This window comes from Lampetra fluviatilis, chromosome 1 (assembly GCF_964198595.1).
Source record: "Lampetra fluviatilis chromosome 1, kcLamFluv1.1, whole genome shotgun sequence".
NCBI classification, from domain to species: Eukaryota; Metazoa; Chordata; class Hyperoartia; order Petromyzontiformes; family Petromyzontidae; genus Lampetra; species Lampetra fluviatilis.
This window is the reverse complement of record NC_136275.1, coordinates 33,235,474-33,257,861: the sequence shown is the minus strand read 5'-3', so window position 1 is coordinate 33,257,861 and position 22,388 is coordinate 33,235,474. Positions and strand designations below refer to the sequence as shown.

Here is a 22,388-nt window from a genome sequence, read left to right as displayed (position 1 = left end):
GGTTAAACTGCACACAAAGTTATCGAGGTTAATCATTAAGTAGTGACTGTGGGGTGCATGTGGTTGCTGATGAAGTGATGGATGGATGTAAACGTGACTGTGTTCCATGGTTGGCCAGGGTCAGTGAGTTGGGGAAAATATATAACTTTGTTTTACATTTGTAATTGTGAGCTGTTGAGGGGTATTTGTTTTTGCTCATTGATTGATATTTCATTTGTGCGTTAACCGATGGGGCGTGACATCGCAGAGCAATAGCGGATGCATTCACCATAAATACTCGCCATCTGCTTCACAGTGGATGCTAAGAATTCCCTGATGTTATTCTGAGAAGAGTAGGCCATATGTGCCGGCGTTATGGTTAAAGTTTTACAAATGGCTTAATTCGGGTAAACCGCATCGCAACATCACCCTGCCCACTTGCATGTATGTATATATGTAGACCTTCTCTCACGCTGTACGTAGCCAACCATGATAATCGTGCTAATAGCAGACTAATGCCCATTTTCAAGCCGTTGCCACTTGCCGCTGGTGCCGCACAGGGACGGCCGCCACTTAGGGCCCCCTTGACTGATTTTCCATTGACTGCTTTTCATTCACCGACTGCCCTGCAGCTCCTGGCGGCGATCCTGGGGCAGGTGGAGCGTTGGAGCGGCGTCCACTCCTCGGCGCTGCTTTTCCTCTTCTGGCTGCTGGTGCTGGTGGGGGCGGTTACGGGGACGCGGTCACGTGTGCTGCACGCCACTCGCCTGGTGATTGCAAGCGTTGCCACACAAACAGATGGACAGATACCTGGCCTGGCCTTTGTCTCTTTTCCACTGTACAGAGCGAGCAGGGCTGTGCAAGAGCCAGCCCAGCCACAGTGCAGCTCAGCAGAAACCAGGTTGTTTTTTCTACTTCAGAACACGAGCCGTGCCACTGACGTCACATGCAATGAATGAGTCGAGCCGCATGTATAGATGAAGGAGCAGTGATGCCGCGTCCTCTGTGTAACGACTGATGTCATATGCAATTAATGTATCATTAGTGCTGGCTCTGGCCCTACTTGGCCTCGAGCCAAATCCAGATGTTTCGTGAGACCAACATATATTGATTTGGTGCCGGCTGGGCATGGCAAATCGCCAGTGAAAGCCACCCGTACTGTGAGGGTCCTACACTGGCTTGGCTCAGATGTGCAGTCCAAAAAGGGTATAATTTATTCCCAGGTGAGTGCCCATTCAGACCAGGAGTCTATTTTTTAAAATAAGTACGGTAAACAAATATAAATTTGTGAACACAACAATTCGGAAAGCACTAATTGAAAAATGTTCAGCGATGAACATGCAGTCCAGGTCTTGGGGGTTACTTGATCATATTTGACCATGCTGGGCAGTGTGGGCTGTTAAAGGTGGAAAGCAGGGCATGAAAGCATAGAAGTACAGAACGACAATGGATATTACTGCACTCCCCTCTACTGCCCACCACGTACCCCCCAGAGCAGCCTATAACTACCTCTGTGCATGGTGGTTTGCCCACCCAAGCACTGTTCAGACTCCATTCTGCTTGACTTCTGAAAACAATATTGTTTTTGGACAATCTGAAACGTCATAGCTTGGGTCGATTTTCAGCTTTTTGAGTTTGTTAAGATTCATCCAAAAATTGGGATCACATCCCTGATGACGGTGTACCCGTATTCATGAGTGCACGCGCGTGTTTGTGCATGTGCATTTTCGTGTGCAGGGCATGTTGGAGGACCCGTTTAGAGACTCGGTGTTTTTGATGTACTCGGTGCTCGTGCTCATACAGTTCATCCTTGTTTCTCTCCCTGAGAAGCGACCGCTCTTCAGCACAGACTCTGACGACCCGGTGAGTTAATCCATATATTTTTTACCGTTTTGGCCAATTTTATCTCGCGTGTGCTATCGTTGTCACATCACGAGACAACGTACCCAGTTGGATTGCGCTCAGAGTATTGCAACACTTATTATCGGGAATTGGCTCATGGAAGCAGATATCACAGGGGTACCTCTGAGATCCCTTCATAGTCGGGAGCAAATTAACTTTAGGATACAATGCTGTCTGTTCAGGAATAGGCATATTGGAAGACACCTTGAAGTGACAATTTAACTAAATGTGCTCTATCAATGTGATTTATTGTTGTTTTATTTTATTTCAGAAAGTCCAAAAAAGTTTGCTAGTTCAAACAATCAATGTGGTGGTGCTCCTCAATTGGTGGCTCTAAGACAGCATTGTAAATTCCGCATTCCCAAGACGGTGGTCATTCTGTCCTTCAAATAACCGCAATTCAGTACTTATTTAATCGACTCTGGAGTTATACCCCAATTGGAAGGTTAACTCTCTCAGCCTTCCCAATCAGTGAGCCAAGCTCTCTAACCAAAGCTGCTCTGTGTCAAACACATTACGCTATGCCGCACAGTTTCCCATGACTCTGTGGTGTGATCTCATGTAGCAGCTCTCTGTGTTGTTTTTGCGATTCAGAACGTGTGTCCGGAAGTTGGTGCCTCGTTCATATCTCGTCTCACCTTCTGTTGGTTCACTAGGTGAGGTTCTCTCTTGTTTAACATATCAATGCGATCTTGACTTTCCTAGATATCGAGAGTCAATTGGATGTGAAATTGTCATGTTGCACTGTGCTCACAACTTGCTTTGGATCACCACAATACAGCCCAAGCCAAACCAACACACACCTTGGAGTGTAACAGTGTGTTGCCACAGCTATTAGAAACCAGACCTGTGCCGTGCCAGGCTGTTCTTAGTATGGCTCAGCGCGGCTTGTTTCTTGTCCCAACACTTCGTGGCCACTCGGCTCCATAGACTTTGCCCTTGCTCTCTGTCCGCCCTCTCCTTCTCTTCCCTCCACGACCAGAAGGATGCTATCTTGTCTTCTTGGTTCTTTCGGTAAAGTCACGTAGAAAGGAAATAATAAAATAATAAAAAAATAAAACATCATTAAATAATTCTCACGACGTTTTGGCCACAACGCACAACAGACCTGTTCTTCACCTGAGGACGGCTGCTTTCTTTGTGGCCGAAACGTCGTGAGAATTATTTTATTATGTTTTATTTTAATTATTTTATTATTTCCCTTCTACGTGACTTTACCGAAAGAACCAAGAAGATGAATCCCTGATGGGAATTAGGGGGGGGGGTATGTAATTATGTATGTTGATCTTCCTTGGAACCTCATTTGCCAGTAGAAAAATATGATAATTGGTTGTTTTACCCTTTTATCTGGCAAGAAAACTGACACCTTTTTTACGAGGAGTCATGTTTGCATAGACCACAATACCTGCAGTCGGAATGCAAACCAAAAACATAACACACCATGTGAGACTAGGCTCTAAGGAAAGCTGTCTCGGGTGTGGACCAATCAACTTCAAGGACAGTGCATACATTATCAGAGTTATGTTTTTTGTTTGCATTCCGACTGCAGGTATTGTGGTCTATGCAAACATGACTCCTTGTAAAAAAAGGTGTCAGTTTTGTTGCCAGATAAAAGGGTAAAACAACCAATTATCATATGTTGATCTTATTTCGCACCGTATGTAGCCAACCGTGCTAATGGCTCCTGTTCATTTCTCCCCTCCCCTGCCACATGTCTATGCTACGCAGGATGGCGGTGAATGGGTACCGTAGGGGACTGAAGATGAGCGACCTGTGGTCACTGCGGCACAAGGATTCCTGCAGCTTCGTGGTGCCACACTTGCAGGCCGTGTGGAGGAAGGAGCAAGCTCGGATCGCACAAAGATCGGGGTAGACCTTATCTCGCCACTTACGTTTTCCATGTTGAAGTGGTTTGCGCAGTGGTTAGTGCATTGCCGGAGATAAATGTCTACATTGTAAGCGTTAATTGTAGTGTCATTTGTTCCATTTGTAATCAATATCTAAATTTTACACTTCAAATGACATGGCAATTTGTATCTATATGACACAAGACATGGTTAAATGTTAATTTGTATCTACATTTACATCGGTCCAGTAGTTTGTAATTTATAGTTTTCCCATTGTTTATAAGCCCAATGACCTGAGTTCACTTCTCAGCGACAGATAATTTTGGTTACTCTGGTTTTTGGTATGGTTTGACTGAACTTCAGATGTCTTTACAGCCAATGTTGTTCATGCCACCGCACCGTACCATTGCTTATTCTAAATCCTGCAGCTGTTTCACAGTCAACCCAATCTCAAAGAACTGTTCTTACATAATATTACCATTCGGCTTTAGATATTTTTCTTTGCCTTTAATCTCTAGGTGCCCACTGCAATGGATGTCTCGGTTACCTGCCCTCTATCTGCCACATGTGTCTCACCTATCGCAAACTTTGTTTTCTTTAAATTACATCTACAGCACTTGGCTGCCATGCTCTGTTCCACACTTCCATGTTGCTTATCTTATCCTGCCATTAAATTACGAGCATCATTGCCTGTACCTTCTATGCATCCAGTGACCCATAGAGTTACACAAATATTACATCTGTCTCGTAAAAGTACAGGGCAATTTAAGCCTGGCATAGCACCCCGACTTGGCAAAGTAAATTGAAAAGTATATACAGTAATACAAAACTAAACAGAGCCCTCCACAGGCATTATATGGCCTCCTGCCAACATCTGAATCACATCACCAACATAATTTATAAACATCTTTAAACACAATGGCTCTAAAATGCTCCAGTTGAACTGGATACACATTGTGATTTAAAACTCAGTTGGCCTGACGTAGAAGGTGTGTTGTTTGAACAATTGGTGAGGGTTTCGATAAAATCAAGTAACTTTTTAAGGATTACCAAATATTATAATGACAATTTACAGCTGTAATTTAGCTTGGATGCTTCGAATCATCTGTGTTTGTGTGTTCACTGAAAAATTTTGCAAACTAAAAAACAACAAAATCACTAGATCTGGCTGCCAGTACTTTCCATGTTTCCACTGCCAAAGAATCACTTCCGACACCTCAGATTAGCATGGTAGGATATGTACGGTGGGAAAGAAGTTCAACATACATACAACTTACATTGTGGGGAAAGATATTTCCCAACGATATTGCAGTGACATGATCTGCAAGCGAGTGGCTTCAGGAGAAAACAATAACTTCTCCTGGGCAGGAATCAATGATGGGCGAAGCACTTTGCACTTCCCAAGAGATGTATATAGAAATAACACAACTCCATTGCTCTCTGATAGGCCACAAGCTTTCCGCTCACCTCTTTTGTGGTTTTTTTTCTGGCCGGCAGAGACGCGAAAGCTGCATACCACGTACGAGATAAAAACGGCCACCTGACCAAGGAAGCAGCGGGTCCCGGTGAGGACAGGAACCTCATTTCCGTTCGGCTACGCCTGCCCAGGGAGAAGTCCCAGAGTGGTGGTGCTGGGACAGAGGGAGGAGCCACAGGTCAAGAGCCATCCCTCATCAGGGCCATGGCGTTGGCGTTTGGGCCACGGTATCTCGTGGGCTCTGTCTACAAACTCCTGCAGGACATTCTGTCGTTCGCAAGTCCCTTACTGCTCAGGTGAGACATGGGGACACCTGGGAACGGTGAGGGCACAGCGGGGTGAGTTGATGGGGCTGTCCAGAGTCTTAAAACACATGAGGACAAGTGCTTGGCCTTAGGGGTGGGTGATCAGGGCGACCATCTCATACACAAAGCTGATATAACTTTCCATATATGTTGTAAATGTGTTGCCTCTATCTAGTTGTGTTTTTAATCATTGTATTTGGAGTTTTTGGTCATTGACATTTTCTCTTTTGATTTGTGGTTTTCACTCTTTTAATTATCGGGTTGTTCTTTGATACTTGTACTATTCGTTAATTGTTATAACTCGAACACCTTAAAATAATCACAAAAAGAATAAACATTAAATACGATGAGTAGAACAATTCACCGACCTGCCCCCTGCAAATCAGTTGTTGCAATTCAGGGTTACAATTCAGATAAAGAATAATGATTTTTTTTCTCTATATACGAATACTAAAAACATTGAATCTCATGCTTGTTTTGACGCCTGTATCGTGAGATGAAAAAATACATGTGTATTCATCCATCATTCCATAGTAATTGAATATTCATATTATTAAGTTAAATTATGGGTACCTGTAATATTTTTTTCCGAAAAATTCATGGATGCCAGTCATCATCATCCTCATCCTATGGGTTCACTTGCCACCATTATACGAATGCCTCAGTGTATTAATGTTAAATTTAGACAACATTTCAGACTGTTTATTAATTCTGGCGATTAACACTGTTCTTGTGCGCACCTGCAGTCACCTGATCCGGTTTGTCGGGGACAGTTCGCGCCCCACATGGCATGGCTATGCTTTGGCGGGGCTGATGTTCCTGTGTGCCATCGCCACGTCCATGCTGGCGCATCAGCACTTCCACGCGGGATTCGTGACGGGCATTCGGCTCCGCAGCGCACTCACCGGCTTGCTTTACCGCAAGGCATGGCCCGCAACCTACTCCTCCAACCGCATCCACATCTCTGCGCATTCATATGGACACCACCATCACCTTCGATTAGCATGGATGGCTACGTATGGTGTGAAAGAAGTTCAACATACATACTTTCACATGGCCACTATCATCACTGTCATATGGTCGTCACTACCTTAATATGGCCACCATAATTTCCATACATTACAAAATCTGTTTCACCGTCTAAAAATCTAATACAAAATTTGGTTCAGCAGCCTATGGGCCTTCCGGGCCAATTTCTTCCAGCGCCATTTGTTTGAACAGGCAAACCCATGACTGGCGTCGACTTTCTGAGTTTCATCAACCTGATGAACAAATGTTACGAGCTTGCTTATTGCGCTAGACGAGAGATATCCACAGACAGACGGGTCTATGCAGCATAGTGCAACAACATTGCGCCATAGGCGCTGTCATGATGAATTGCGGCAAATAAAACATAAAGTTAACAAACGTCTGTTAAGTTAAGAATAATAAACGTCTGTTTAATCCCCAAATGTGTATAAGCTGTTGCTTATAACATCAGGAAAGTCGAAAACATATTTCATGGGCCACTCCCCTCTTGGTGAGACACTCTGGAAGTTGAAATGGGTCCAAGGTTTCTCTGCTTAAACACGTCGTTTGCACACGTTGATTATACTGGCCGATGCACGTAAATGTTGGGGAGAGCATTGGCACTTCACGATGAACCTGGTGACCTGAGTTTGATTCCTCACCATGGCTAACACCAGTGGTGCGTTGTATCTGAACTGGTCCTGGGTCCTCCAAATAACCATCCCTCATAGACCAGTGTGGTAAAGTATGGTCAAACAACCCCCATGATTGACATGATGTGGGGTAGCCTTCATTCAGCACTGGACTGACATCAAGTTGTAAATTATTGTTATTAATTTATTAAATAAATAAAAATCTATGTTTTAGAAGTTAAACTAACTGTTGTATATTTACGTATATATTTCCTGCACAAACTATTTCAAGACAGTGATTAACAGTTTTGTGCAACGGCACTTTTCAAAGTCTTGCCAAAAATGAAGAATGTAAATTTCGTTACCTGATTTTTTTTATTTCGTCAAGGAGCCCAGGATTCTCTGTGAGACACAATGCAGTGGTGCCAGTTATTGTAAATGGGCACTTTTTAGATGAAGATAATAAAGATTTGAACTCAGCATCTTATTGCATCTGGCTCAGCGGTTGGCAACATGCTTTCACATTTAAGCATATATAGAATAAAATCAGAACTCTACTTCTCCACATATGATTACATCTTTTAGCCCAATGGCCTATTGGCTTTCCGGACCAATATACAGGTGCATGTGTTTTAAGCAAGCAGACTCCAGGCTTCCCTAATGGTTTATGGTGAGGTTGAATCTCCTTTTGTTAACTTCTGGATTGATCCTTCCACCCCAACGTGCACTCATTGCCCATCACTTTCTTTTATTTCTCTGCCTATTTTCCCTTTCTCTATTTTTTCTTTGTCTTGTACCTGTGTTGTTTCACATATCACAGATAGGTGCTCCTAGGGTTGCTCATGTCTGTGTTGCTCGTTCGGTCGTCATGTACGATGGCTCTGTGCTTCCCTGTGTTTCTTGTGTTTAAAATATAAATGCCATTTAATAAAATTCAGCCAACTCTGGACAAGTGTTGACCTTCAGGCTCTGGCGTTTTGGAACAAATGCTGTTGAGTTACCAGATATTTTTTTGGCAAGAGCACTCAATCTCAACGATGGGGTCTTCTTCAACACAAAATGTTATATTGTATATTAGTTTATATACTCGGCGTTGCCCGGGCCAAAAACATATTTCAAAACTACTCTTAAAAATCTAACAGCAGTGCATACTGTGGTGGTACCTGCTATCACTACAGTAGTACATGCTGACTCTATAGCAGTATTTATCAACTGTATAGCACAAAGTACTCACCTGACAGAGTGGCGTGGTGAGGCCTAGTCCCGTGCAGAGCCTCCGGCCTCGCCTAGATTGTCCAGCTGGCCGAGGTGGCACCTTGGCAGGCTGGGGCTGGGCTGCTACCCCTGCCCCCCCCGCAGCCACGATCTCCCCGGCCGCTCTGGAGTAATATCTACGGCCTATAGTGGTAGCATCTAGCGACTGTATAGTAGTAATAACTGCATGCATCGGGGTGGGGGGGACATCACACAGTGAAGAATTAACTTCAGCGTTAAGTGTATTTCATAGCATTTTTAACGTGAAAGCAAATGTCCCCCTCACTCCCACTGAAGGCGTGTGACTTGGCATGGGCCGTCCCCCCCACCAAAGGCGCGTGAGTTGGTATGGTCGTGTACGAGTCATAAATGAATAAATAAAAGGGAAGCGCACAAAAATCGCACTAAATCGCTAATTAAACTAATTAAAAGTTGACGGATGTGAAAAAGGAATAGCGCTTGCTCACCGCGGGGCTTACGGCATGGTACCTGGCTCTATTTTTTACATAAACTCCACCGTTGGAGAGCCAAGTGCGCGAACACACAAACCCACACGCAAACCTCGCCACAAACCCACACACACACAAATTTTGACTTTTTTATATATATAGAAGATAGATAAACTCATTATGCGTTCCTCTACAGCATATTGGATAAAACCAAATTTAAGAAAATATCTGCTCTGTCACTCCACATATAAACAATAATACGTTTCGTCTTTCATCCTATTGGCTATTATTTCAGCTCCAAGTAATATCCATCATCACCGTCCAGTGTTCTAAATGGCAAACATAACTCAATGCGTTTGTATTTTTCTCTCGACAGGCTCTCATGATAACACAGGCCGCGCGATTGTCGTGTGCTGGCGGGGAGCTGACGACCCTAATGTCTGTCGATGTTCAGCACATGGCCGACATCACCAACAACCTCAATTTTGTGTGGTCTGCCCCTCTGCACATCTGCCTGGCTATGTACTTCCTCTGGCAGGTAACTTTCTGATACTGAGACGGGGGTGGCATGGGGAGGGCTGCCCAGGAAGGTGGCAAAAGGGGAAAAATGTGGTCCGGTCCACACACAGAAGAGGGCCCCACAACAGGCATTCGCACAATTCACAACTGGAATGATAGGACCCGACATGACATTCTGCCTCAGGCATCAACCTCTGAGTGGCCCGAGGCATGAGGTGGGTGGAGAGATACACTGAAATGTGTGAGGTGTTCACGGCCAATGCCAGTGATGCCACCACCACATCCCGCCATTGCTTCTATCTGAAGCTCATGTCATGCTGTGGTGGTGGGTAGCTGGTTCGACGCTGGGCATTGCCGATGATGGCGTGTAACGATTCGCCCTCTCGCAATTCCCTTTACTTTTATATTTTGGTGAATGTACGCGGCATCTGGTGGCTGCAGCGGTCACGTGAATCAATTACATACAATGTACACGAATAAAACATTATATATTCGTACCCTCACAAATAAATGCACATATTGTAAGAATCAACTGTAAGCTATGACCTGATGCATCATTACAGGCCCAGTACCTACTCCTCTGCCATTGTTCATGCTCTTTGCCTTCCAAATTTTTATAATTTTAAATAGCGTCATTTATGCACATTGCATCTGACAATCGCTGAGGAACTACAGACAAGCTCAAAGGCTGCCAGGTGGTGAGCCAGCATCAAAAATCGCTCTGCAGTTTGCTTTCTATAAAGATGTTTTCAGACAATTAGTGAGCGTTCATACACGTGGGAGGGAACCGGAGCACCCAGATAAACCCCCGGCACGTGCGGGGGCAACAATCTACATAGAGTAGGGACAGATGATGTCAGTCTACACTTTGCTGTACTGCATGCAGCAGGCAAGCCAGGGTATTGTACCTTAATGCCGGTGGGAAGGAAGCCTCGCGACATTTTGTCATTTGGCCGATCCACCAACCCTTGCCGCCTCTACAGTGCTGGATTACAGGCGTGCACCACCACCTGAGATACTCCTCTCACCAGACTCATCTGCCTTTGGTTATGCTATGATTACCCAGGGTTCCACTACCCTGTTGTGGCATCATTGTCACTAACGGAGACAGATCTGTTTATTATTTATCACTATTATTATAGTATTCCACTTAAATTTTGATTTAAAGCTTTCGTGACTGCAGGGATTCATATTCTTGGTTATTTCGGTAAAGTCACGTAGAAGGGAAATAATAACATAATACAAATATTAAACAATAGAAATTCTTATATTTTTATTATTTCCCTTCTACGTGACTTTACCAAAAGAACCAAGATATAGTATTCCACTTGTTTACTCAGAAAACCTCAATGAGTCTCAAGACTTTTTTCAGGAGGGTCCTGCCAAATTTTCGCAGTAGGGGGCAATTTTATTAGCCAGAGTGCTACGCGCTGCTCTCGCAAGATTTAAGAACGCCTTGTGGTTCCCATGAAACGATGCTGGTAATACAATTGGGGGAACAAATCACTGTCGTGCTGCTGTCTTAGCATCTAGGACCATCAGTGCTGGCGGGGGTGGCCGTGATGCTGCTGCTGATACCTTTCAACGCTTTCATCGCCCTCAACATACGGACTCTGCAGGTGCGTACCATTTAATGAAACACGTAAAAATGTTTTATTTGCGAGGAGAGGGAATGAGGTAGTAGGATGATGCAGGGCAGGGAGAGAATGGAGACAATCGGATAGGAAGGTACGAATGAGGGCTGTTAATCTAGAAGAAATAGAAAAGTCTCATGTCTATCTCACTTTCATCTCACCAATGCAGGTTTCTTTATGTCTCGACAAACTATATCTTTCGACGAAACACAAGTTCAAGAACCCTGGTGCAGACCATCCCTCGGCTATGCATGCTGGAATAATGTAAAGTCAGAAGCACTGCTATAGCTGGAGGGGGCTAAGCCCCTTTTCTCTATAATGAAGTCAAATATATTTGGTGCAATATTTAACACCAGTTAGGATTTTTAATCCATGTTCGGCAGCGAAGGCGGAATGCACAATAGACAACAGCGGAGTATTATATCGTTACTCTCTGCTCGGTGTTTAACATTAATACCGACTGTGTTGCGCCCCCTCGCTTGAATCGAGGTCACGCTCCATCGCGGCCATAAACGTCACTCGCCCCACGCGTGCGTTTTCTATCGCAGGCTCAGATCATCAAGAAGCGCGACGAGCGCGTGCGCACCCTGAGCGAGGCCCTGTCGGGCGTGCGCATCATCAAGATGTACGCGTGGGAGCGGCGATTCCGAGACGTCATCCTGGGAGTGCGCGAGCACGAGCTCGCCGTGCTCGGGCGTGCCGCTTACTTCTCCATGCTCTCCGCGTTCACCTGGCTCTGCTCTCCCTTTTTGGTACGAGGGCGAGCTGCGTTCGGGATCGGTCGGCGTTGCCGACGATTACCACGAGCCCTGACCGCGGCGGGCGGTGCAGCGGTTAGCCTTGCCGCGCTATAGAACCCGGCACCCCGAGTATATTCCTGGCCACAGTTAGCACGAATGATTGTATCACCACTCCCCCTCATTTAAATAATCACGAGCCATGATCAATCAACTGTTGGATGAAGGCCTCCCAGTTAAACATTTTTATAATGTTATTGTTTCCTTCAATGGACAGTGTTCTAATTTATAATACAAGGGGAAATCCCATTTCTGTTATTTTATGCAACCGACCACTGCCATCCAATGGACACTTAAAATATGAATCTCACACAGCAGAGTCTAAATATCATCGCCAGTTGGCCACAATTTATGTCCTTTCAAATCGGTGGCTTATAACGAGCATGTGTACATTATACTCGCGGTATGGTGATGTCGCATGACATGCAAGGCTTGATGGGAGGGCCAAGGGTAGCTCTGGTCACAAACGCATCTCTTGCTGCGTGTGGCATTGTGTTGTTAGTCATTGAGCTTGTGTTTCTTTAGGTGGCGCTGGCATCGTTCGGCGTGTACGTGTTGGTGGACGAACACCACGTGCTGGACGCAGAGAGGGCGTTCGTGTCCCTGGCGCTCTTTAACCTTCTGCGATACCCACTCAATCAGCTGCCTCAGCTCATGAGCGAACTCGCCATGGTATGTAACCAGTGCGGTGTGTAAAACAGCGCCGGGGGAGACAAAGGCAGCCAGGATTAGTAGATGATCGCTAACCGCACAGGATTTTTTCGATCCATAAGGCTCAACGAAAGAGTGTTGTTTTGTAATTGTGTGTACGTTGTATTTATGTTTGACAGCAGACTGAAGCCTGCAAACAGACATGCCCGCTCAGAACCTGCATAGGCATAACACACTTAACAGCCCGATGAATGTCAGTCCTCGTCTACCTTGTATATATGTATGTTGAACTTCTCTTGCACCGTACGTATCCGACCATGCTGATCGGAGATGCGGGGGAAGGACAACAAACTAAACACAAAAAACTGTTCAAAAGAAATTCGTTTTAAATCTAGATTCAAAAGTGCATCGCACCGGTGGCTTCCTAATCTCGGAAGGAAGAGCGTTCCAGATGGCCACAGAAGCGAATCTGAAAGCGAGCGATGCGGCGACTGTCTTTGTTCGATGGTTTAGCTGAAAGTCGTTGCTGCGAAGATGATCAGAGTGTGTGTGTGAAGGTTGCGCCATTCCTTTGGGCCATTGTCACGGGTGAGCACACACACCCAGCTGCTCTCAGAAGCAGCCTTGAAAGATTTCCTGTTGTCGCTATCACCGAGCAGCAGCCACGCCTCGTGACGAGCCACACCTGTGGAACCAGTCTGAGGCGGCTGTAGCACAAACTCCAAATCAGGAGCAGGCGTTATCATTGAGGCACTTCTCATTCAAGCGATACAATAGTAGTTGATTTATAAAAATAATGAATTGTAAAAATATTATTTTCAGTAAAAAAAAAATCATGCATCATTTTACATGGGTCTCCCCCATGCCATGTAGGCAATGAGGGTTATTTGACCAGTCCAGTGGAGGTTGGTGAAGGTGAGGAGAGTGCAGAAAAAAACTGCGAATCTAGCTGCACTTCCCTCTTCTGTCACAATGCCTGCTGCACATGTTTTCTGAGCAGTGGTGCAGTGGTTAATGCACTCCACTACGATCCAAGTGACCCAGGCTCAATTCCTGGCAATGATGTACAATTACCGGGTTAATTGTAATCCGGCCTCATTTGCGACTACGAATGGATCGATACATCCTAAAATTATTACACATTTGCGGTGTTAACCGACCCGAGCATTGGACTGGCAAAGGCGTCAAGCCTGGCTCTGCCAGAGCGGCGTAGCTATCGAGTGGGTGGGAGGCGCAACTGCACCGGCGCTCATCGACCAGAGGGGCCATGGCACTGGGATACAAAGAGGAGGGGTCATTGAATGGGGGAGGGGGGCATCTCATTCCTTGCATCAAGGTCCACGCCAACCACGCTCCACCACACCTTCTCTTGTGCAGCATCAGCCTTCTGGGTACTCACTAACAGCGATTTCCCGCACCTCCGATTAGCATGGTTGGCTACATGCGGTGTGAGAGAAGTTCAACATACGTACATAGTCAATAACAGTAAATGGGGAGGACTTTGTGTTTTGTTTGTGTGTGTGCCGGGCGGCTCACAGGCGAGTGTGTCCTTACGTCGCCTGAGGAATTTCCTCAGTCTGGAGGAGCTGGACCCGCATGCCGTGGATCGCTCACCCTCCCATCTCCGTGGTCAGACACTCGCCTGCCTACTTTCCTGCTTCTCCAGCCACATTTGAACATTTACTCAGGATCGTTAAATGATCAGCTTCGAAATGTCTCCCCAGTAAAAAGTGGAATAGTTCACCCCCCTCCTCCCAGGGATTTGAACAATTACAATTCAGGGTTGTGATTCAATTCAATCATCACAGCAGTAATTTTAGTACCTGCTGGCTGCAGGGGTGACGTGATCATATCATATTATACAAAAAACTAATGGTTTTATCATTCTGTATGTTCCAAGAATTCTGATTGGCTGGAGGCAACGCATAGCCCATCGTGCAGCATTTAATTTTGTAAGCAATACGTTTCGTGACCTCTTATATATGTCTGAGAAAATCTTTTGTCAGAAGGATTCCTGGTTAAGAGCTTTCAACACGTCTGGTTTGTGTTAGTGACTCGCAGCATAACTTCTGTGCACATTATGAATCAGACTCATTCACTCAAGTGATAAATACCGTAATTCAGAAAGTCATGGAAACACCAAAACAACTTGAGTTGCTCATCGCCTCCAGTTATGGGATAAATAAATCCAACCTGAGGTGACCCGAATTGACTGCCCATGGAATGGAGGTATTAGTGAGGCATCCGTGGGTAAAGATTTCATAATACTTGACTCTGTGTACATGGCCAGATACACCCGGGGGATTTGTCTACATACTCTTTGGTTTTTTCGGTAAAGTCACGTAGGTAAAACATTGAAATAAATTACATCACGACGTTTCGGAGGCAACACAAGCATCCTTCTTCAGGTGGAACCATGACAGCAAAATTACTGTAACGGTTCCACCTGAAGACGGAAGCTTGTGTTGCCTCCGAAACATCGTGATTTAATTTATTTTAATTTTTTACCCACGTGACTTTACCGAAAAAACAAAGAGTATGAATCCTTGCAGTCACGAAAACTTGAAATCTAGGATTTGTCTCCACTCGCACCATTACGCGTGCAATGGTGTGTGATTGATGGGTGACCTGCTCACGCTCGTTCTTCCCAGAGAGTTGTGTGTCCATCGAAGGAGGGACCTTCACGTGGAGCTGGGACGAGCCGCCCATCCTCCATGAGTGAGTGTTTGTCGTGTTCGTGACACTTGTTTTTGTATTGGAAGTCACTTGACAAAAGCTCAGCGTCTGTTGCGATTTGTGAGCATAACCCTCCACCCATGTTGAGGACTCGGTCTACCAGGCCGACTGTTTTGTCTCATCCGTATTGTCCTCAGCCACCAAATTGCAGGTCACAGCACTTCTCTTTCTGTTTCTCCCCTCGTACTGCTCAATTCCCTTCCATGATCTGCTTTGCCCCAGGCTCTTATAAGCTTGCTCAATCAAGAAATGGACAGTGTTAACCCTTATCTATTTTACTTTCGATAGAGCCATTTGTTGCTGGCCGCTTGATGTTTTTGGCCTTTGGAACTGTGCTCGGCAAAAAACACTCCGCTGTCAGCAATGCAGGCTGAGAGTGGTGATCAGGATGAAAGGAGGCTGAAAGATGCTCCCGTAGGAAGTTGGTTTGCTGATGGACGTCTGCAGCAGATGGGTAAATAAGTGCAATTCACAGGGTTGGATGAGGAGAGGTAAGTAGCGCAGGCAGGCTGACAAACAGACGGGAGCAATAACGAGAGGCTTCAGAAGTGCACTGCCCATACGCGTACCCAGTGGAATGGGCATGGGCAGGCAACAGATGATGACAATAGAGGCAGGAGATGGAGCCGGCACTGAATCATCAACTTGTGATTGAATTCATGAATTCATGTTGACTTTGACGCACCGTCCCAGACGTGTGTGCACCCTACTTTTCTTGCTGTGTCAGTCCTCTACCGTGCACCCCTGCTGTCGTTCTATCTTGTGCCGTGCAGCATCTCCCTGGCTGTGCCACGAGGCTGCCTCCTCGCTGTGGTCGGAACCGTGGGCAGCGGGAAGTCCTCGCTCATGGCTGCACTTCTCGGGGAGCTGAACAAGTTGAGTGGCTCAGTAGCCGTGAAGGTACAACTAACATGTCCCCCTCCAACCCCACCCCCAATCCTGTCCTCCCCAAATAGCCCTGGCTCCCACCTCTCATTTCTGACCACCGTGGGGGTGCACACCTCTTTATAAGCCGGCACTTTGAAGGTGGGGTTGGTGAATCGTTTAGACAAGTGGCGCCTACGGGCCCATGTGCTGGTTTTCCTCCAGGTGTTCCATTTTCCTTCCACATTTAAAAAAACCTCACATCGCAGAAGTCCGTCTGAAGTCACTTCAAAACGTTTTGTATCCACACTGGGTATCCAAACATCTTATGATATTCCCTGCAAAGGGGTATGTGTTCTGTGGCAATCAAGACAAAGAATGTTCATCCTCAGAGCTGGAATAGATAAGTTGACCATGAATGGGAATAAACAGATTTTTCGGGTAATATAAACGCGACAAAAATAATGATTTATTAAATCAAATCGTATCCCAGAATTGTGACACAGATTACGGGGAGGTTAAAGGTGACCAATCGTTACAGGCGTACTCACATCCCAGTGACTAGACACGGATGATTAGTGAATTAAGCAACGCCCATCACCTCCCGTCCAGCGACACATGGTGCAGAGGCGAGCTTTTTTTACCGCGACTATTTTCTGCGTTATTCGAGTCGAGCGACAAAATGGATAACCGTTTAAAAAAACAATTCCTTACATAATTGGATATCCCAGCTGCACAAATGACATATTTTATATGTATTTTGAACTTCTTTCGGACCGTACATAGGCAACCGTACTAATCGGAGGTGACGAGGCAAATTTAGCGATTGGCCATTGCCTGTTTCTCTGGTCACGGGTGTCGTGCAGGGCCAGGTGGCGTACGTGGCCCAACAGGCGTGGATCCAGAATGCCTCGCTGCGGGACAACGTGCTGTTCGGGCGGCCGCTGGACGAGGCATGGTACCGTGAGGTGCTGCAGGCCTGCGCCTTGGAGCAGGACCTACTCGCCCTGCCGGCTGGAGACAACACAGAGATCGGGGAGAAGGTGCGGTGGAGGAAACGTCGTCGTCGTGATCATTGCTACAACAGTGATGACGCTGTGAACTGAAGAGATTGTTGCAGACCGCTACCTACTTTGCAAATGCAGCAGCAGCAGCGATTCATTCAGCCTCAACTAAAGCTGTCACGTGGCTTTCAAACTTGGACATAGATCTATAAGTTCACGAAGCCGCATGCAAGAACAATAAAAGAGATTCTCATCATAATAGCAAAAACAAAAGTGGCAGCAGCAGAATCAATGGCATCAAGATCATCAGTGTCATAATAATCATCATGAGCAGCAGCTAACGCCATCATCATTCATGTCATTATCAGCATTATCATCATCAGCAACAGTTAAAAAATCAGAAATGGCAGCAGTGTCCGGGTCAAATACAATCATCAATGGTGTAATCATAACTGCCATTGTCATTAACATCACTGTCTTCATTATCAATATTATGTCATCAACAGCAGCATAATCATCATTGAGATGATCATTAACATCAGCATCATTACTATCATCAGTTTAATTCACTGCCTTACCAAGGTTCGGGCGGGGGGGAGGTGACTGCCCTGGGCTCCCCATGGTGGGGGCCGGTGGGGGTGGGGGTGCCCCCATAATTGGCAGTCAAATTGTGAAGCAGGCAATGACTGCGTCGTTTCATGGCTTGACTCATCGGTCCTACAGGGCATCAACCTGTCTGGGGGCCAGCGCCAGCGCGTGTCCCTGGCTCGTGCCATCTACAGCAAGGCATCCGTCTTCCTGCTGGACGACCCTCTGTCGGCAGTGGATGCACACGTGGGGAAGCACATCTTCGAGCGCGTCATCGGGCCCTCGGGGCTGCTGGCAGGCCAGGTGCGCGCACGCATGGCGCTCCCGTCGCACGCCGCACACGCCACACAGTTAACGGGCCAGGGGACATCATGCACACGCATGGATTGCGTAATGCATCACATCGGCAATTAACCTGACTGCTTTATATTGAACAAGATCAAGTAAAGTGAGGTCGGAACTGAGTGCTGCTCCCAAGGTATGACAACAGTGTTTTAACTTCAGCCAAATATGTACTTTGTATAGTAATAATAGTTGTTGAATTAAAGAGGCTTTGGCACAGGAAAATAAAACAAGCTTCTTCAATGTCTCCTGCACCAGATGAGTGATAGAGCCGTTCCATAACTAGTCAGATGTGATCCATCACCCAACTCCCCTCACCTCTAATAATTGGGTTTTTCCCCATTTTTCTGGCAACAAAACTGAAACGCCTTTTGGCGTAATCTGGTCGAGCACCAATTGAGATGATGCTCAAAAGAAAGTTGTCTCTCGTGTGGACCAATCAGTTTCAAGGACAATGCATATATTATCAGAGTATGTTTTTGTTTGCATTTTGACTGCAAGTATTGTGGTTAATGCAGACATGAATCCTTGTAAAAAGGTTTAATTTTTGTAGCCAGAAAAAAAAATGGGAAAAACCCTATTATTATATTTTGGTACTGGCAAAGGAGGTCTAATGAAGTAGATGCCCTCACCTCTCTCTGCCCTTTGTTCATTTCCACCAGACGCGGGTGCTGGTGACTCACGGCCTGAGCTTCCTGCCCCACGTTGACCGCATCGTGGTCCTCACAGCGGGCCGTGTCTCCGAGAGCGGCTCGTACTCAGAGCTCATGCTCAGCGGTGAGGCCTTCTCGGAGCTGCTGAGGAACCACGGACAGGGAGACGGCGCAGGAGAGGACTCCCCGGCCAGTCAGGACGACGGGCCTCACGGTAAGACGGCAAGGCCCGAAACAATAATCGGCAGTTAAAAGTCAAAAGTGTCCCCGACGGGGGCAATAGGCTAGTGCCCAACACACATAATCAGTGACCCCCTAAGCCAGTAATGGCAAGTCTATATTCCCATGACAAGAGCTAGTTCATTCATAGGATGACCACAGGTGAATTCCCACAACATTTTATTGATTCCTGAGAAATGATAGGCCGAGTAGATTTCTGACTAGGAATTGAACCTCTGAATGAGTCATGCTGTGGAAAGCTGGGATCAGTGCATGTCATGTATCTATTATATATAAGTATATTTATTACTTTTGAGAACTAGGCCAGGCGTAATTTAGTGAATAACCACATGTGTATGTCGATAATGACATACATAGCCTATTATTTATCTGACTGAGTTTTCTGAATGTTTGTTCAGGAAGGTCCTCCATTGGAATATTTGACCAATTCATGAATGGGTGTTTTGCTTTGTTGACTGACATGACACTTCATCACCACGTGTTGGAGAATGAAATGGCCTTGTGCGAGCAGATATCATTTACAGTACTTCTGAGGTTCCTTCAGTGCCCTCTAATTCACACGAAGGGCATTGCCCTTCCCCCTCACGTACTGCTGTAGAAAAGTATGTTTTATTTGAAGTCAATCTGAAATACAGTGGTACCTTGGTATACGTCGTTAATTTGTTCCAGAAGGTAGGACTTATACCGAAAATGACATATGCCAAACGCATTTTTCCTATAAGAAATAAAGGGAAAGGAAATAATCCGTTCCAGAGTATAAGAAATGATATTTTATATGGCATATTATCCATTAATGGGGTTGTATAAAATAATTCAGACACTACTTATTACAAAAATGCATACATAAATGTAAATAAATGTATAAATAAATTGAAATAAAAATAAAATGTAACATTATTTTACCTTGCTGAGAGGAGTTAAAATGACAAAAAACACGTGAAAATTCAGAGTTATAGCAAGGGTTGCGCACTGAATGAGATCTACTGTACAGGCAGACTGAGGAGCGGCGCTTTGTTTCAGTCGTGAACGGGGCATACGCGGGTACGTGGTGACTCATCCCGACCCATACAAGTTCTAGCAAGCGCCTCGTATCCCAAGCAAGACGTCGTATCCCAAGCAAGACGTCATATCCCAAGACATTTTATTCTCGTCAAAACACGACGTATACCAAATTCGACGTATTTCAAAGCGGTCGTATACCGAGGTATGACTGTATTCAATTACAAAGTTTGTGTTTTTTTGTGCAGTAACCTGTGACCAGGCTGAGACCATTATCTCACTACACTTGAGGACCACATTAATTTCATGGGTGACTGAAATCTGGATTCGAACCTAGTATCTCAGTGGTGCTGCTCTGACCCCCGAGTCCCCCGCCAACTCCTTGCATTGCCATATGCTGCAAGCCATGGGGCTGCACCTGCATGTCTTATCAAACTCATGCCACCAAACCACCTCTGGCTGTGTGTCCATGTACGTTCTGCGGGCGGCGGGTTTGTGGTTCCAAGATCGGTCTTCTGAATCATCTCATGCACCCATACGTAAATATAAAGATCGCCGACGACTGACATGACGTATATTCTTAGGTTTTTTCGGTAAAGTCAAGTAGGTAAAAAATTAAAATTAATATAAGTAAAATAAAAATAAAATAAAAGTTGTCTCGTTGTCTGTTAAAAACTCTAACAGATAGGTGGAATTCCTCCCCGTAGAGGGTATTAATTCTAGATTTGAAGCTTTCGTGACTGCAAGGATTCATATTTTTAGGTTTTTTTATTTTTTATACCTTCTACGGGGAGGAATTCCACCTATCTGTTAGAGTTTTTACAGACAACGAGACAAGTTTTATTTTATTTTTATTTTACTTTTATTAATTTGAATTTTTTACCTACGTGACTGTACTGAAAAAACCTAAGAATATGAATCCTTGCAGTCACGAAAGCTTCAAATCTAGAATTAATACCCTCTATGGGGAGGAATTCCACCTATCTGTTAGAGTTTTTAACAGACAACGAGACAAGTTTTATTTTATTTTTATTTTACTTTTATTAATTTTAATTTTTTACCTACGTGACATGACGTGTTGAACACCCACACGCTCTGCACGAGGCTCTTCATCTGAAGAGGGTCCTTATGTCGCCTCCCTGCAGTCATCATTGACCTGCGATCCCCGGGGCCGGATGAGGTGCTCAGCACGTGTTCAAACATCGCCGACATGGAGCCGGTGATGACAGAACCTCGGAGGACGCTCATGAGGTACACCACACCCAACAACACGACTTCATGGCCAATGCATGCTGTGGTGACGAATCTGTCAGGCACCTAACCCCAGTATGCTCATCATAATCATACTTATAAAGTGCTGCCAACAACCGTACAATCCTTTAGAAGTGAGATATAAGCAACCATATCTCAAGATGATTAGTGGGGCATTGGCATCCTTGGGAAATGAGTCTTATTCATTCATGTGTTGTATAAAGAGAAAGAGGCTGCCATAAGTGTTGGAAAGGTGTGTTGACATTAACAGTGTTGGCCGTAATGACCTCTTGACCTTAGGCTTAATTTAAATGTTACGATTCCTTTGTGAACAGATGATCGAATGAATTCATGTTTTGTGCATTGCTGACCCAAAGGCAGATCAGCAAGCAATCTATGAGAGAGGGCGATGGAGGAAAGCGTCTGTCCATTCACCACATCTCGCTGAGGCAGTTGGGGCCGCAAGAAGCAAGTGGCTCTAGTACAACCCAGGGTGTGGGCACGGAGACGCGGGGACACAAGGAGACGCCGCAGCCCGGAAGCACACTCATGCAGCCCGAGAGCATGGAGACGGGACATGTACGTGACGGCTTCCCTTATCGGGGGCAGATGGAGGTCGATGCAGGGTTCACCGCTGAGACCCTGGCCAGACACTTGGGAAGAGATGTACTACATCATGCATATTAAATGCAATAGAATGGCATAATGTAGTATATCATGTATATTAAACGCAATAGAATGCTGTCATGTAGTATATCATGTATATTAAATGCAAAAGAATGCTGTTATGTAGAGTATTATTCCTGATCGTGTAACCGCCCCGTCCACCGTCACCCGCCGTGCGTCGTGCAGATGAAGCTCTCCGTGGTGCTCCACTACTTGCGTGCGGTCGGCGCGCCGTTATCCACGCTCGCGCTGCTCCTCTTCTGCGCCAACTACACCACCATGCTGGGCACCAACGTGTGGCTGAGCGAGTGGGCGGGCGAGCCTGTTGTCAACGGCACGCAGCGCAACACGGGCTACCGCCTCGGCGTCTACTCCGCGCTGGGCGCCGTGCAAAGTGAGCGCTCGCAGCCCACCCCTCCTCCTTGCGGCCGCTTGGGGAGGAAAAAAAAACTCCGACAGAATTGATGAATACGTCCGCACGATTGTTAAATACCGGCGCCAAAGGCCCATAAGTGTCAAGCGGGCCCAGCGAAGAACAGCAACTCTAAAACTTGCAACGGATAGAAGTTGTAATACATCTTTTGAGTTAAG

At 45.7% G+C, this 22,388-nt stretch overlaps 1 protein-coding gene across 1 annotated transcript in view; it reads left to right on the top strand.

Moving 5' to 3' along the window:
- Positions 1-22,388, top strand: part of LOC144934819 (ATP-binding cassette sub-family C member 3-like) — a 51,462-nt gene that overhangs the window by 12,074 nt on the left and 17,000 nt on the right. The window contains exons 4-22 of the mRNA XM_078861012.1: positions 612-749; positions 1,717-1,842; positions 2,476-2,537; positions 3,610-3,750; positions 5,226-5,501; positions 6,257-6,434; positions 9,230-9,391; positions 10,899-10,991; positions 11,555-11,758; positions 12,329-12,475; positions 13,993-14,083; positions 15,106-15,172; positions 15,964-16,090; positions 16,921-17,097; positions 17,782-17,949; positions 18,651-18,855; positions 21,026-21,131; positions 21,509-21,710; positions 21,984-22,191. Coding sequence (XP_078717138.1) covers positions 612-749; positions 1,717-1,842; positions 2,476-2,537; positions 3,610-3,750; positions 5,226-5,501; positions 6,257-6,434; positions 9,230-9,391; positions 10,899-10,991; positions 11,555-11,758; positions 12,329-12,475; positions 13,993-14,083; positions 15,106-15,172; positions 15,964-16,090; positions 16,921-17,097; positions 17,782-17,949; positions 18,651-18,855; positions 21,026-21,131; positions 21,509-21,710; positions 21,984-22,191 — 2,878 coding nt within the window. The remainder of the gene's footprint in view (positions 1-611; positions 750-1,716; positions 1,843-2,475; positions 2,538-3,609; positions 3,751-5,225; positions 5,502-6,256; positions 6,435-9,229; positions 9,392-10,898; positions 10,992-11,554; positions 11,759-12,328; positions 12,476-13,992; positions 14,084-15,105; positions 15,173-15,963; positions 16,091-16,920; positions 17,098-17,781; positions 17,950-18,650; positions 18,856-21,025; positions 21,132-21,508; positions 21,711-21,983; positions 22,192-22,388) is intronic.